The sequence below is a fragment of the Mesocricetus auratus genome, unplaced genomic scaffold (genome assembly GCF_017639785.1).
Source record: "Mesocricetus auratus isolate SY011 unplaced genomic scaffold, BCM_Maur_2.0 Super-Scaffold_100013, whole genome shotgun sequence".
Classification (NCBI taxonomy): Eukaryota; Metazoa; Chordata; class Mammalia; order Rodentia; family Cricetidae; genus Mesocricetus; species Mesocricetus auratus.
Genome location: NW_024429196.1, coordinates 29,351,785 through 29,368,347, shown reverse-complemented (window position 1 = coordinate 29,368,347; position 16,563 = coordinate 29,351,785). Strand labels below are relative to the sequence as shown.

General features: G+C 43.4%; 1 protein-coding gene across 2 annotated transcripts in view; it reads left to right on the top strand.

Moving 5' to 3' along the window:
• Fbh1 (F-box DNA helicase 1) overlaps nt 1-10,856 on the top strand; it is a 35,861-nt gene extending 25,005 nt beyond the window's left edge. For both annotated transcript variants that reach the window (XM_040755542.1, XM_040755543.1), the window contains exons 14-21: nt 34-133; nt 239-360; nt 1,878-1,953; nt 2,485-2,682; nt 3,193-3,318; nt 5,105-5,211; nt 9,653-9,784; nt 10,404-10,856. In XM_040755542.1, the coding sequence (XP_040611476.1) occupies nt 34-133; nt 239-360; nt 1,878-1,953; nt 2,485-2,682; nt 3,193-3,318; nt 5,105-5,211; nt 9,653-9,784; nt 10,404-10,574 (1,032 nt within the window). In that variant the 3' untranslated portion in view covers nt 10,575-10,856. The remainder of the gene's footprint in view (nt 1-33; nt 134-238; nt 361-1,877; nt 1,954-2,484; nt 2,683-3,192; nt 3,319-5,104; nt 5,212-9,652; nt 9,785-10,403) is intronic.
• Nucleotides 10,857-16,563: the final 5,707 nt, after the last annotated feature.

Here is a 16,563-nt window from a genome sequence, read left to right as displayed (position 1 = left end):
TTAACTACATTTGTTATATTGTTTTTCCAACAGAGTTTTAGATTTGGTGTGGAAATAGCTTATGTGGGAGCTACCATCTTGGATGTCTGCAAGAGAGTCAGGAAAAAGACATTGGTTGGAGGGAACCATCAGAGTAAGGCTTTCTATTTTTATTTGTTTGTTAGTTTGTTTGTTTTTAAGTCAAAGTTAATTGTGCTCCACAGGTTGATTTGCATGGAGTTTGTGCTTTCTCCTCCAGGTGGCATCAGAGGTGATGTAAAGGGACAAGTGGCTCTGCTGTCCAGGACCAATGCCAATGTGTTTGATGAGGCTGTACGGGTAACAGAAGGAGAATCACCTTCAAGGATACATTTGATCGGGGTAAGAGTGAGTTGTTGACTACTTCAGGTATAGAAACAGTACAGATAGCAGACCAGGAAAGTGCTAGGATTTTGTGCAGGAAAGCACTTGGGTTTTGGATTCTTCTCCTTGGGCCTCACTCTGACTGGACACTCAGATTGTGCTTGTGAAAGAGTTGTGCGGAGTTAGCCCCAGTCAGTGAATGAGTTCTCTTTTTACATTTGACTGTAAAGTAAGGTTCCTGACTCTGGGGCTTCTGACTGCATGTTAACCATTAGTGGAAGCACAGTTAAATGCATGACATTGGGGAGCACCAGTTCCCTGATAGAAGGTAGAGTTGAACACCTGGGCTCTCACTCTGGCTCTGTCATTAACTTCTGTGACTGAGGGCAGGTCACTCAAACATACAGCAGTGCCATGCTTTTGCCTGTTTCATGGACAGAGGAAATTAAATAACATGTTTGTGGCATATTTAACTTTGAAGCTATATGAATAAAGGGTATTTATGGAAAAATATTTTTGAGGGTCTACTATGTGTTGGATACTCAGTAAAATATTAAATTATAAAATATCTCTTTCTTTTTGTTTCAGAATAAATATAGACATTTTGGCACCAAAAGGAAAAAAAAACACATATAATTCCAGTATTTCCTAAAAGTCTCATTTTTGATAATTTTTGCCTTTGTCCTTATAAATTCATATTTTTACATAATTGCTGTTAAGGGTATACTTAAAAGAACTCTTGTTTTTTTTTTTAACTCAGCATACCACAGCTTATTTGATCATTGTATTGATGTCTCCAATATTTCATCTAGTAGTTATAGCCATTCTCATTATTGGAAGAAGACAGTAATTTTGGAATATTCATCTGTGTTGGATATGAAGTGTATTGTTCTCCTTCTGCATTCACTTCTACCTGTGACGTGTGTTATAGTGCTAAACCATGCACTTGGTATAAGTCAATGTACACTATCAGTGTTATATATGTGACCTTCACCAAAGGATGGGAACTTGTTAGAGATGGAGTCCTTGTCATGGCTGCCCCTGTGCTAGGCCTGGTTCCCTACGAGTGCTGGAGTCGCAAACAGTACTTACTCATCAGGTACTTCTCAGGTAGAACAGGCGAAACTCATGGCACAGCCAGGCCCTTTCCTCCAAGAGTGGGTTTTAGATTACAGAATACCTGGACCAGCAGGCACCCTCTAGTTGTCTATCATAAGAAACAGTGGTGAGCATCTTGCTTGCTAGCTGTGTTCAGTTATCATTTGTGTCCATGTTCTAGCCGTTGTGTATTTATGGAAGGCTAACTGAACTTACCTTTTTATTGATGACAAAGCTGTATGTAGTGGGGCTTTCCTTTCTAAAGCACAGGTGAATTTTGAGGTGGTAGCTCAGTACTTTCTGTTTTCTGTGTATGCTTTGATATTATTTGTGATCTGTGTCTAAGAAACCATCTCATTTCAAGATCCCATCTGTGGATTTGTTTTGTTTTAATAAAAAGCAAAACAAAACAAAAATTCGACTGAAACATTTTTCAGGGGATTAAATCATTTGGATTGGACAGAATCATTGACATTTGGACCCTTCTTCAGCCAGAGGAAGAACGGAGGAAACGTGAGTACTGCTTGGCCTTAGAGTGTGGAAACCAGTACTCAGCCAGGGTTGGGAGTGAGGCTGCTCCTGAGTCAGGGTTCTTCCTCTTCCTCTGAGGAGCTGGGTTTGCTCTTCTTCCTGGAGGGAATGCCTGGGGCCTGTTGTTAGAACTACTGGCATGTTTTTCCAGATCCTTTTCACTACTTATTGCCAATGTTGGTGCAATAAACCACCTTCTCCTGCCTGCCTGGGCAGCTGAACCCCCATTATTTCTGTGGGCCTCAAATGGAAACCTCTAGTGTTTCTGTGGTACTTTTCCTCCTTGGATTATACTGTTTCAAATCTCTGAAGTAGATGAGGTTCTTGAGCATGTTGGTTATGATGCTCAGTTAGAGATTGCAAGGTCACTGTACTAACTGGGAGTTAGTGGTTCAGTCAGGACTGAAACCTGGGTCTCCCAGCTCTGGCCATCCATTGTGTTGTTGGTTAGACACAGCTGCTACACTGTGTTGGACAACGTCGCATTCTCACCTGGATGTGTCTCCTCCTTAGGAAACCTCATCATTAAAGACAGGTTCATCAGAAGATGGGTGCACAAAGAAGGCTTTAGTGGCTTCAAGAGGTACGTGACTGCTGCTGAGGACAAGGAGCTGGAAGCAAAAATCGCAGTAGTGGAAAAATACAATATCAGGATTCCAGAACTGGTAGAAAGAATAGAGAGATGCCACATAGAAGATTTGGATTTTGCAGGTAAGGAAAGCTGCTGTTGCCTTCCCTTCGAGAGGAGAAGCAGATGGTCCCTTGACGTATGTCTGCATCTGTGACTACCAGTGGCTATGCTCATTAAGAGAAAAGGGACAAGGCCCAGGTGTTGATCCCAAGCACCGTGTTAAATAATGAATAACTATAGAAACAGAGCAGTTGTTTTCCCACAGGATCTCATTATCTCTGTTCAAGCCACTGGAATAGGGTTTTCTAGACCTAGCTCTACCATGGGTAACTTTGGGCAAGCTGCAAAACTGCCTTCAGGGCCTCTGTCCCTCCATGTCTAAAGTGAGTGTGGGACACGGTCAAGTAAGTCACTTTGGCCTCTTGGGAGGGACCCTTTGAGGTATTCCTGTGACTTAACTCTTTTGCTTTCTTGGCCCTTCTTTTCTGCCTGTGACCTTTTCCTATGCATGGACACACGTATAAGGGTGTTTTGCCTCTTGTTTCTTTCCCTGTGGGGCCCCTGTCTAACTTGCCACATTTCTATTCTAGAGTATATTCTGGGCACTGTACACAAAGCCAAAGGCTTAGAGTTTGACACTGTGCATGTCTTGGATGATTTCGTGAAAGTGCCTTGTGCCCGGCATAATCTTGCCCAGCTTCCTCACTTCAGAGTTGGTAAGAACACTGGGTTGGGACACAGCTCCTGGGGATCCTCCTAGTTTGTAACTGGAGTTGACTGCTTTGGTTTGGATGGAATGGGATGGCCTCCTGTTCTAGAACAAAAAGTCACACCTAGTCCTAAACTTCTGATTTTTAATACTGTGGTTTTAGAGAAGTTTTTTTCTCAGGTGGCTGATAGGGTATCGAGTAATGACATCCCTGTGAACACAACTGCCCATCAGCTTTGGGCTTTGCATTATCAGACACTAGGTGTCCCAGCCTCATGCAAACTTCCAAACATCAGTTTACTTATTCACCAAGAAAAAATGTGTATACACACACACACACACCCCTTGCCAGGTGGTGGTGGCGCATGCCTTTAGCCCCAGCACTTGAGAGGCATATATATGTATACATATATACATACATATATTCATATAATTTTTTTCTTTCTTTTCTTTTCTTTTCTTTTCTTTTTTTTTTTTTTTTGAGACAGTGCTTCTCTGTGTAGCTTTTGCTGTCCTGGAACTCACTCTGTAGACCAGGCTGCAGGGTGACCTTGAACTCACAGAGATCCACCTGCCTCTGCCTCCCAAGTGCTGGGGCTAAAGGCATGCACCACCACCACCTGGCAAGAAAAAAATTTTGTGTTTGTTATTATTTGTAGTACTAGAAGTTGAAAAGAGTCCTGTGTGTTCAGGTGCTGTATCCCAATCCCCAGGGTGTCTGTTTATCAATTGCTACTTTATAAGTGGATTCTCGAGATTCATTGGTAAAGTCTGTACAGCAGTACTTTTGCTTGGACTTTAAATCTCAGAATAAAAAAAGCATTTGAAGTTTCTGAACCAAAAAAGCTCTCAATGTTTGCATACTTTTTTGGACACCTGCTCTTTTACAACATGACATATACATTGCATACCCATTCATTCAGAAGAGTCCATTCATTTCGATTGTACATACAACTCACTTGCTTCTAGTCTGTGCATAGATTGACTGATCTAGTTTGCTAGGTAATGAGACTGGGAGACAATAGGTGTGAGGGTGGACTTAGAAATGTGTCGTCTTTCCTGTGATGATGTGAGGTAGTTCCATACTAGAGTGAACTAATCTAGATGGAAACTGTAGGAAAGTGGGAGGAGCATAGACCTCAGTTTAGTTCTACCCCTTAATTAGTGGTAGACTAATTTGTGAATGACTTACCCTCTGTGAACCAAAGTCTTATCCTCTGCATCACAGACAAAAGAAAGTGGGGCAGAACACATTAGTATCCACTGGGTCCATTACACACGTTAGTATCCACTGGGTCCTTTGCACACGTTAGTATCCACTGGGTCCTTTGCACACATTAGTATCCACTGGGTCCTTTGCACGTATTAGTATCCACTAGGTTCATTCCAGATGTTGAGTAGTTAGTTAACATAGTCCTGTGTAGCAAGACTAAAAAGATGTAGGGTTTTTTGTTTGTTTGTTTGTTTGTTTTTGTTTTGTGAGACAGGGTTTCTCTGTATTGTTTTGGAGGCTGTCCTGGAACTCGCTCTGTAGATCAGGCTGGCCTCGAACTTACAGAGATTCTCCTGCCCCTGCCACCAATGCCCAGCCACAAGAAGTAGATTTTTTATATAATTAGTTATTGAAGTTTTTTTTTTAGTTTTTTCAGTTGGTATTTGTATGAAAATTTTGTAGATATAGCTAGAAAATGTTGAGAGACGTATAAGGAAATTAGCGAGGAGTTGTAAGTATTTGGATGAGAAAGTGAGTTTTTGCAGACAGTCTTTTGAATTGTTTGTTTTCCTTTTTTAAGAGTCATTTTCTGAGGATGAATGGAATTTGCTGTATGTTGCTGTCACTCGTGCCAAGAAGCGGCTCATAATGACCAAATCACTAGAGAACATCCTGACTCTGGCTGGGGTAAGAGTGCTGGGTAACAGGAGTTACTTTCCTAGTGCGAGCCACATGTGATTTGAGGGATCAACGTTAGGCCTTGAGAGGCCTTACAGAAGGGTTCTGGGTGGGCTCGTAAGTGCAGAGATGAGGTCACTAGAGCAGGTAGTATTCTGACCAGTGAACTGAGGGAGTGAGTTTGTGCCAGACTGCATAGGTCTGTTTAAAATGTCAGTGATTTTCATATATTTCTTAATTCTGCATTTGCTCAGCCAGTGCACGTTTCCTGGCAAGTTTGTATTTTGTAACTACCTTCTTCCTTTTGAAGTGGCAGCTGCTTCTAGCAATAGACTTTTCCAGAGGAATTTATCCTTCTGGGGACGTGAGTCTCTAGGTATCTGGGCCAATTTCCCTGTGGAGATGCAAGAAAGTGGGCTCATTCCTTCCTATTGGGTCTTTAATTGCAGTTCTCAACCTTTACCCTCCACAGACAGCTTGCTCTCCACTCATGCCTTATCGCTGTCTCTGCCCTGCTTTTCACAGGCAGAAGTATAAACAGTTCAGTCTTACCAACCTAGACTTCTTGTGAACAGTCACTAATGTGCATCTTTCTCTGAACCAAGGTTGCTCAAGCCAGAAATCTAAGCTGTAAATGGAAGTGCTTTCTTCTTTACTGTCTTAGTCAGGCCTTCTGTTGCTGTGACGAAACACTGTAACCAAAAGCAGTGTGGGGTGGAACAGGTTTGTTTCAGCTTTTACTTCCACATCACAGTCCATCCCTGAGGGACGTCAGGACAGGAACATGGAGGCAGGAGCTGATGCAGAGGCCATGGAGGAGGACTGCTTTCTGCTTTCCTCCACATGGCTTCCTGAGCCTGCTTAGAGCGCCCAGAACTATTCCCAGGAGTGGTATCACCCACAGTGAACTGTGCCTTCGCACATCAGTTATCAAATGTACCAAAAGCCCACCTAGTGGAAGCATGTTCTCAATGGAGGTCTGTCTTTTAAAATGACTCTAGGTTGTGTCAAATTAACATAAACCTAGCTGGGACACCTATCTGTTCCACAGTGTAAGACTACAGAAAGGCCATTTCCCTGTACCTCATCTTTTCTCAAGGACACAACATAGTTGGTGCTCTAGAGTTTAAACATTGCTACTTGAAGTTTTGAGCATCCGCAGCAGTTAGATGAGACAGTCACCAGATTTTAGTGGGGACATTCAGTGTCCCCTATTTTCTTAAGAAGTGGGAGAAGAGACCCTTGATACTCATTCTTGAATATTGGCTGTGTCTCTCATATGTGCCAATCACTTTCTAGGTACTAGAATTACATTGATGCTTAAGATAAATTCCTGCCCCCGTAAGCTACATCTAGATTAAGAGGTAGACAAAAATTACATGAAAAGGAATTCTTTTCATGTGTTTGGAGACTGATAATGTCAGAGCTTTAAAAGGAGAGCCTTTGCAAGTAAATCTTTTATGTGACATCACAGCAGAATATTATGCTGGACATAGTGATGTGTGGCTGCAGTTCCTGTACTCGGAAGCTGACGTGGGAAGACACTTCTCACTAAGAGGGAACATAGTGAGACCCTGTCGTAAATAGCAGCAAAACAGGTGTGCGAAAGCCTTTGGCACAGGGCCAATTTTAATCAGACTTTTACCTTCTATTCCTCATTAGCAGTTTTCCTTTAAGCCTCTGAGATAGTCTGTAGAGTTTGAAATCAGCTACATATTTCTGACAACTGGTCTTGACTTGTCTCTCACTGCATATGACCGTCTCTCATCAGAGCTTAGAACCCAAGCCTTTTTTCTTAATTCACATCTCCAATGGCACCTGGATCACCCGGGTACTTCTTCTATTAAGTATCAGATAGTAAATATGTTATGCTTTGCTGGTCACATTTCTCTGAGGAGTAATCTAGACTTACTGTGTGCCATGAGAGCAGTCCTGGATATGAATGTGTCTGTGTTCTCGTGACCTTGATTTACAAATCGGGTCTGGGGTCTGGATTTGGCCCATCTGTACTTTGCTGACTGCAGTTTAGATCTCTAAACCAGTATCCTACAAGGAAGCGGAGTAGAGTAGCAATCTCATCTGCAAGTAGTCCCTGTTACACAGTTCTTTAAATAAACTTGGCTCTGAGTGCTTTTTAGGGAAGCTTTATTTGTATCTGTGTGCATTAGTGTGTGTGCGTGCATGTGGGGCTCCAGGTGCCTGTGCATGTGCTGAGGTCAGAAGAGGGCATGGGACCCCTCACTGCTGGGGTTAGAGGATTGCAGAAGGCTCAGAAGAGGGCATGGGACCCCTCACTGCTGGGGTTAGGGGGCTGCGGAAGGCTCAGTGCCTAAGAGACCTGGGCCTGGGAGGAATGAATAGCTTAGAAGAGAGCCGAAAGTGTAAGCAGATGCTATCAGTAATGTGCCCTTTGTTCTTGGATGTGTGTAGACTTGAAACTATTTTGTTATAAGTTGGAAGGACATGGGGAATTTGTGCTGCTGCTCTGGGAAAGTAGCTTGGTGGTGATGGTGAAAAGGACTTAACAAGAATCTATAGCTTCAAGGATTTTCTGTTGTCATTTGCTAGCACTCAACTGGAACTTGAGTGTTTGTGTCAGTTTTAGTGTTGCTTTAATGAAATACTTGAAATAAAGTAATCAAAGAAAGGTAGTCATGTTTTGGCTTACAGTTCAGAGGGCTCATCACAGTGGGGAAGGTGTGGTACAGCAGAGGGGCTCATACCGTGCCGTGAGGTAGCAGAAAAGGAACTGTACAGCAAAAGGTCAGGGCAAGGCCAAGCACCTGACATGACCTGTTGGCTTCAGCTGGTCCTCACCTCCCACTTTTCACCACCCTCAGTAATGCCTCTGACTGTCTCTAGAATTACCTCACAAACACGCCAAAAGTCAAACATCACCAGTTTCTAGGGGATTCTCTATCCAGTCAGCCTGACAGTCAAGACTATCATAGTGCTTATGTATCTTCTATTTTCTGTAACATGGGAAAGTCCTGCAAGGGAGAGAACCAAATGAATCAAAATGGTCACAGATAGTAAAAACTTCAGTAAGTAGCTAGTTGTTATCTAGTAAGTGTGAAGTCAGATTGTGTAGAATTCCTCAGGAGCACACAACCTGAGTTGAAGGGCCTTGACCCAGTGGTATCTATAGTTGAGGTCTCTATAGTTGACCCAGTGGTACCTGTAGTTGAGGTCTCTATAGTTGAGGTCGTTCTGTTTGGGTACTTGCTTGATGTGTACCAGGCACTGATACCAGAGTGTGCTGTGGTGTTTCCTCTCTATAAGACAATATGAAATAGATTCAGGTAAACAAGCTTCAAGAAGCTGGGCATAGTGGCCCACATCTTTAATCCCAGTACTTGGGAGGCAGACGCAGATAGATCTTACCGATACCAAGGCTCAGACCAAAAGGGGCAATCCTGTCCTTAGCATGGCTGCAGACTGACTGACTCCTATCTGCTCCCATCTTATATTCCTCTCTAGTGCTCGTGTTAAAGGTGTGCACCACCTCCTGACCTCTATGGCTAACTGTGTGGCTTCTGGGATTAAAGGTGTGTGCTACCACTGCCTGTATGGCTGACTAGTGTGGCTAGCTTTGCACTCTGATCTTCAGGCAAGCTTTATTTGTTAGATCACAAACAAAATGTCACCACAAACAAACAAGTTGCAGGAACCTTCCTTGCTAGGCAGCCAGCAGCTGGGGAGTCAGCTATGCAGGAAAGTATTGCGTTGGTTTGGACTTTACTGCTGAGTGTTGAACCAGACCTTGCACTTGAAAGGACAGTGCTGTCACTGAGCTGTGCCCACGGGGGCAGCTGCTTCTTACAGTCTGAGTTTCTTTCACCTGGTGTGTAATCAATGCATTGATTCTTTGGGTCAAGCATGGTAAGTGTGACTGCAGAGTTAGTTCTCGGAAGGGAGAGACAGGAGGATTGAGTGTTCAGTCCATCCTGGACTGCATAGTGATAATGATGATATCAACAACAACAATAATTATTATTTAGTATTGCAGCTGAAATGTCATTGTAAATGGTACTTTTTCACATTTACCAATCTGTTGGTTTTTTTTTAATCTAACATTTTTACCTAAAAGTCAATTGAACTGTCTTGAGTGTTCTTTCTTTGCAATATATTAGAGTTGGGAACATTAGAAAATGAGGAAAATGGTAGTATAGGCCTTTAATCCCAGCACTCAGGAGACAGGAAGGCAGATCTCAGTGAGTTTGAGGATAGCCTGGTCTATAGAGTGAGTTCCAGGACAGGCTCCAAAGCTATACAGAGAAACCCTGTCTTGAAAAACCAATAAATAAATAAATAAACGAACAGGAAATAAGACAGTGACTCTCTGCTTCTGGATGTGACCAAAGGATGTAGCAGGTCCTTGGCTGTTGGAGTTTCCAAGTAGAAGGCAGCAGTATTACCATTCATCTCTTTCTGTCTTTCTCCTTGGCAGGAGTATTTCTTGCAAGCAGAGCTGACAAGTAACGTCTTGAAAACAGGAGTAGTCCACTGCTGTGTGGGACAGTGCAACAACACCATCCCTGTGGACACCATCCTTACCCTGAAGAAACTGCCTATCACTTATGTGCGTTCACTGTCTGTAGGGTTGATTCATTTTATTGCTTATGGGTTTTGTGCCTATCTAGGTTCTGGGTGAGGAAGGTATAGAGAAATCTGTATAATGCTTGCGTAAGAGCTTTGATATGGAAGCATGGCAGAAGTGAGGTCTGCCTCTTTGTCAGAGATGGAACTCAAGTTGAATGATACTGCCTGGGTGTGCTAAGCCTTTCCGTCAGAGAGGTGCAGTTGAGCCCAGACACTTCAGAGGAGAGCTATTTGCCTGGAGGGCCTGGTTGAGTTTGTTGGTTCTTTGTCACATTCTTAATTCTTTGTTGCTAGAGATTGAACCCATGGGGTTGAACATGCTAATTATGTATTGTAGCACTCAGCAGTAGCCCCAGTCCCTAGATCTTTATCTCTTGACTGGATAATTGTGGTTTCTCCTGGAAAGAACTTTTCATATAATTGAATCTGGATGATAGCGCTGTGTTGGAATTATCTTTGTGTGTCTACACAGGAGTAAAAACATCACAGCCTTCGCATATCAGAACATTGGCAGCTGGGACAGTAATTCAGTACTTTTTGGTGGAAAATTCTTGTCCTTAGATTGCCCCCTTACCTCTTTTTCTTATCCATCCCTGTAGAGCAACAGAAAAGAAAACAAGGGTGGCTACCTCTGCCATTCATGTGCAGAGCAGCGGATCGGGCCTTTGGCATTCCTGACTGCTTCCCCAGAGCAGGTGCGTGCCATGGAACGTACTGTGGAAGACATAGTGCTACCCAGGCATGAGGCCCTGCTCTTCCTTGTCTTCTGAGCCGTGACTCCACGTGCTGAAAGAGCGTTCTGGGCTGCGTCCCTGCTCATGGGAGACTGAGTTCAATCACAGAGCATTTTTGAAGAAGAAGATACCAGCTAGCGTTGGACCTGCCATTTCTCCGTTCCTTACAGATAGCCAGTTCCCACTTGCCTGTCCTCCATATGCATCAGGTCAGGGAGTGGGGAAAGTCCTTTTGATAAAAAAATCATTTTATGTATTTAAACTTTTATTACAAGGTTTCAATTAAATAGGCATTGCCCATTGGCATGCCACTGTGAAGTCTAGCTTCAGTACTGTCATTTCTAAACATTCTCCTACTGTCTGTTTCCGTTATCTCTTTCATTATTTTGTCACTGTCCACATGGTTTTCACGCTGAGGAGTGACACATGAGTAAGACATAGTGGGTCTTTGTCACTTAGGGTTCATGGTATAAACAGGAAAGTGGCATCATGTGAGAAGACATGCACAAAATGACAGTAGCTAGACCTCTCCAGTCTCCCTCTGGCACAGCTGGAGACCAAAAACAGGGAAGTAAGGTCAGCAGTCACTGTGGGGAGGACAGGGAATCAGTACAGGAGAGATGGGTGGAGAGCGGCTCATATGCTAAAGGGTAAGTTCTTACAGAAACCATCAGCAGATATATCCGTATCATGCCCATGTACATCATTCTAAGTATTTGAAATCTTTGCTGGCTAGCAGTTTTCTGATGTCGATGACTGGTAGGTAAAAGCACATGGCATCACCCAAAGAATTTACCATGTTAGCCTCAAGTCAGGCCAAGCAGTGCCCAAGGCCTTCTAGTATCAGATCTGCGCAGGGTCATTCCAGTTCTAGTTTAGATGATATTTGAAAGGGGCCCTCCATATGTGAGAGACAGTTGTGAAATTTGAACTATCTGAGGGGCCCCTGACAGAAGAACCAGGATCTATCCCTGGTGCATGAGCCAGCTTGTTAGAGCCCATTCTCTGTGATGGGATGCCATGCTGGGCCTTAATGCAGTGGAGAGGGGCTTGGTCCTGCCCCAATTTAATATGCCAAACTTGTTGACTCCTCATGGGAGCCCTCACTTGTTGGGAGGAGTGGATGGGGGGTGTACTGGGGGGGATGTGAGAGGGGCTTAGAGGAGGAGTGGGAGGGAGAATTGTGGTTGGAATGTAAAATGAAATTACAATGTATTAATTTAAAAATGTAAACAAAAAAGGTTAGAGAGGTTAAAGGCTGCAGTTATAATGTCAGCAAAGTATGATGACTGATGGGCTGTCCCATGTTAACATAGTGGGGCTAATTATTAAGACATGAGTAGTTTTCAGATGATCGCCATTGGCATCCATCACCTAGGAGTTTTTAAGCCACTGCCGATCTCCAGAGTCAGACATTTGAGCTCATAGCCTAGCAGTTGGTGTTTAGCAAGTCCTACAAGTGACTCGAGTCACTAAATTTTGAGACCATCTCTTGAAATTAAGAAGGTAGAGCCAGTTCTTAGTGCTTAGATGAGTGTGCTGACTGATGGAATCGCAGTATGACCCGTGTTCTCTGACTGGTTCTCCATGGAGCTGAGGGCAGCCTTCATTGAGAAAGGGTTAATGAGAGACATGAAAAAGCAGTGCTGAGGATTGTGGGCTCATGGAGGAATCTAAGAACCACCAGGCAGCTTCTGCTTGAAGAGCTCTGCGTGCTGATAGAACCATGGGCTAGAATTATAGGTTTGTCCATGCGGTTGGTAAGTGAGGCAGGTGGTGAATTCATACGATGGAAGTGTGAAGAATAAGAAGAGCAGAAGTCCAAGAAATGAGGTGGAGGACGAAAGATTTGGAGTAAAGAAAACAAAAGGGTTTTACATGGATGATAGCAGATTCCAGGGAATGGCTATCATGGTGGGGTTGTCACTGAACTCAAGAGAAAAGGAAATTTAAGAAAAAGTGATCACTAACATCCAATGTTTAAAGAGACCACGAGAAATGAAAGTGAAGAGATGGCCTCTCACTGGGCACTTATAATCAGTGGTGATGTTAGCTGACCAGTTCAGTGAGCCTGGTGGTGCAAATCTAACTGTAACCATAGTGTCTGGGAGGTAGAACCAAATGATCACAAGTTCCCAGTCAACCTGGGCTACATGGGAGAACCCTTTCATGCTAGAGGCTACACTGTAGTAGGCCAGAGTGTGAGTGAGGAACTTCTGGGGGTTTGATGGATTAATGTACTTACTTTGTTTTCACCCCCAACCATACTAAAACGATAATTAAAACATTTTCCCCACCAGACTGTAATAGTAAAGGAAATAGATAATCACATGGGGGTGGGGGGAGTTGGACAGCATTCATCTTTGAAGTGGGATTTGGAAGCTTCCTTCTCTACAGAGTCCACATACCTTCAGTGGGAGTAGAAACAGACCAGCCCCAGGGAACAAACTTGGAGGCACCAAACCCTACCCAGGTGCTGATGGTTACATTGGGCTTCAGTGCTTGCTCAGCTGGAGCAGTTAGCCAAGAGCCAAAAAGCACCTTCCTGATGAACACTGAGCCAAATGAGGGATCAGCTTGGACCATCTGTGCAGGGGGAAAGAGAACATTGGTGTAATGTGATGTTATGATTAAAACTTGCCTGAGGATTCAGAAAGCAAAGTCAGCCTCAAGCTGTAGAAATCAGGCAGCGGTGGTACACTCCTTTAATCCCAGGATTCAAGATTAAGAGGAAGATAGATCTCTGTTAGTTCAAGGTCACCCAGGGCTACATGAGATTGAATCAGTCTAAAAGAGTAACAGAGTTTATGCCTTTAATCCCAGCACTAGAGAGATATAAAAGATAGAAGCAGGGTCTTCACGAGTCAGTCTCAGGAGTCTCTAGCCACGTTGAGGAGAGCATAGCAGCCTGAGTGAATCTGAGGAGTAGTGAAGTCGGGAGCAGTTTGAGGATCACACCGTTGGTCTGAGCTGAGGTAGAGGTGAGAGCTAGTGACCGACTGCTTTGCTTCTCTGATCTTCAGATTGAAACTTGAACCCCAATATCTGTCTCTGGGTCTTTTATTTTTTGTGCTACAGCGTATCCTTAATACAGTGAGAATAAAAGGCAGTAGTGCATCTGGGAATCAGAGCAGGTGTGTGTGTGTAAGTGTGTAAGAGAGAGAGTGCAAGAAAGAAAGAGTGGTCACATAGGTGGAAGAAATAAAGTAGAAGGTGTAAAAATAGAGCAAAAAAGAAAATTAAAAAGTAAGTTATCAGGCACAGTGTTTTAATATGCACTTTAAATTCCAGCACTCAGGATGCAGAAGCAGGTGGATCTCTGAGTTTGAGGCCAGCCTGGTCTACATAGTTCCAGGACAAGCTACTTAGTGTTATAATATTGTGCAAGGTAGATCTTGGTGGAGTCCATGGTGGGCAAGGAACAAACATGCCAGGCAGACAGAAGTTAAGTGAGAAGTTTTATTAGAAAGGGAAGGGAGGGGGGAGGGAAAGAAGAGAAGGAGGGAGAGAGGAAGGGAGATACAGGAAAAGTCCTGCCTGTCCTTTCAGAGGAACAATGGGAAAAAGTGGAAGTGAGCTGGGTTTTCTTTTTAAAGGGTCCTTTGCACTTTCTTGAAGCCTATGTAGTGATGTAGCAGCTATGGAACCCTGGGCTGACCAGGATACTGCCTGAGTGCATTCTGCCAGGTGACAGGGGCAGGCCAGCATAATGCCTGAGTCCTTACAGTGAGACCCAGGGTTTTTAGTTTTTAAAAAACCATGAGTAGTGGCACACATCCTTAACCAGGAGGAGGCAGATGCTGTTTGAAGCTTGAACTGCATATAGAGTTTTGGGGCCAACGACGGCTACATAATGAGACCCTGTTGCAAAAATAAGTAAGTAAATAAAAAATGTTTTAAAGTAGGAAACTAATTTTGAAAGGAATTTCAGGAAGAGCATAGAAAACAAGCTACGAAATTTAAAAAGAAAATGAGAGCTGAGAATGGCTCAGTTGGTAGAGAGCTTGCCGTGAATAGGAAGCCGAGGCTTTCATCCCCAGCATCAGGAATGGTGGTGGTCCATGCTTGCCATCCCAGCATCAGGAATGGTGGTGGCCCATGCTTGCAATCCCAGCATCAGGAGCTGAGACAGCAGAATAAAAGTTCAAGGGCGTCCTCTACTACAATAGTGAATTCAAGGCCTGTCTGAGATACATGCAACCGTGTTAAAAATGAAAATAACTCAGAACTGAGGATATGAATTTCTAGAGCAGTGGTTCTTGACCTTCCTAATGCTGCGACCCCCAACTATAAAATTATTTGCATTACTACTTCATAACTGTAATTTTGATACTGTTGTAAATCATAATGTAAGTATTTGTTATACAGGTTATCTGATAGTGACCCCTGTGGAAGAGCCATTTGACTCCCAAGGGTTGTGACCCACAGGTTGAGAACCACTGTTCTACAGTCTAATAGCCCAACCAATGCCCAGATAAGCCTGTTAGTGTATTGTATTAGGAAGTCTTGAGTGCACTATGTAAAGAAGTGAATGTATAGGACATTATCAGAGCAACGGAGATAGATCCAGAGGTTCCAAGAAAGGAAAACGAAATGTATCCGAGCCCCAAATCTAAATGTCTTCAGATACTGTGACAATAGAACCACAGCATTCCAAAACTAGCTAAAGAATTAACAGAGTAAGCTGGGCAGGGGTGGCGCACACCTTTAATCCCAGCACTCAGGAGGCAGAGGCAGGCAGATCTCTGTGAGTTCCAGACCAGTCTGGTCTACAAGAGCTAGTTCTGGAACAGTCTCCAAAGCCACAGAGAAACCCTGTCTCAAAAAAACAAACAAACAAACAAAGAATTAATAGAGTAAAGGTGTTTATGTTAACACCTTCATAGTACTGGAGGACATAATTAAGTGACAAGAGTGACGGAGCAAACCAGGGTTGTGGGGGGTATCCCTGACACAGACTGTAGGTCAGCTCCCAGATCTGCTCCAGGGTAGCAAAGAGAAGATCTCAGAGTAGCAAGGGCTTAGGGAAAATTCTTATCTGAGGGAAAACACATACTCTCTGCTGGTAATCTAAGAAAAAAAGAACAAGCACACGCTTTCCTGAAGGTGATCTTTTTCAAACTTAAACCTTTCTTTACAGTCTCTCTACACAGTACATCTCTTTGCATACAGCTACATATCTCTTTACACACATGCATCAGTACTTGAGAAGGGGGAATGTAATAGGGCCCAGCCATGACAAGCTCAATAGAAGCCTGAGTTTACCCCAAGGCAATACCTGGTTCCAGGAAAGACCACAAACTGAGACCCTCCAGGTACCACCCAGGAATGGACCATCCAAGGGAAAAGTACTTAATGTTCCAAAGGAAATCCCTGATGTTCCAACTACTGTAGATAGGATCACTTGCTGTCTCTTAACCCAGCACACATACCCATCCCCTTCACCAAGACACACCTAGACAAATGTCAGCCAATCAAGGGTCTAGAACTTTAGAAATTTCTCACCCTAACCTCTGCTTTGATTAAAAAAAAAAAACAAACCTCCCCAACTGAGCTCAAGGCTCTCTGATTGTACCAATACATTGGGCACACAGAGAATCTGAGTTGGAACTTGAATAAAGGCTCTTTGCTTTGGCATACGGTACTCAGTTTCCTTGATGGGTTTTGGGGGACTCTGAGATAATGGGCAACCAAATATTCATCTCTAGGGACAACCAGCCTGCTTCGAATTTGTTCTGGAGTCTAAAATTAGCTGTCTGCAAAGGCTGTCTTTGTTACTGAGAATCCTGTCAGTCTAAGTAATGTAAACTATCCTATTATTTCTAGTCATCAGAATTATAGAGATTAAGCAAAAATCACCTTCCTGACTTTCCACAACTATATGTATGCCCAATAGATGGAATAGTTTCACAAGCTAAATGCACAAGCAGTGGGTATAATACCTATAGCTGTTCTCAGGGAAGAAATAAAGTGGCTCATGAGAGAAATTACAGACAGAAAACAAGTGGTTTCCACAGCCAGTAAC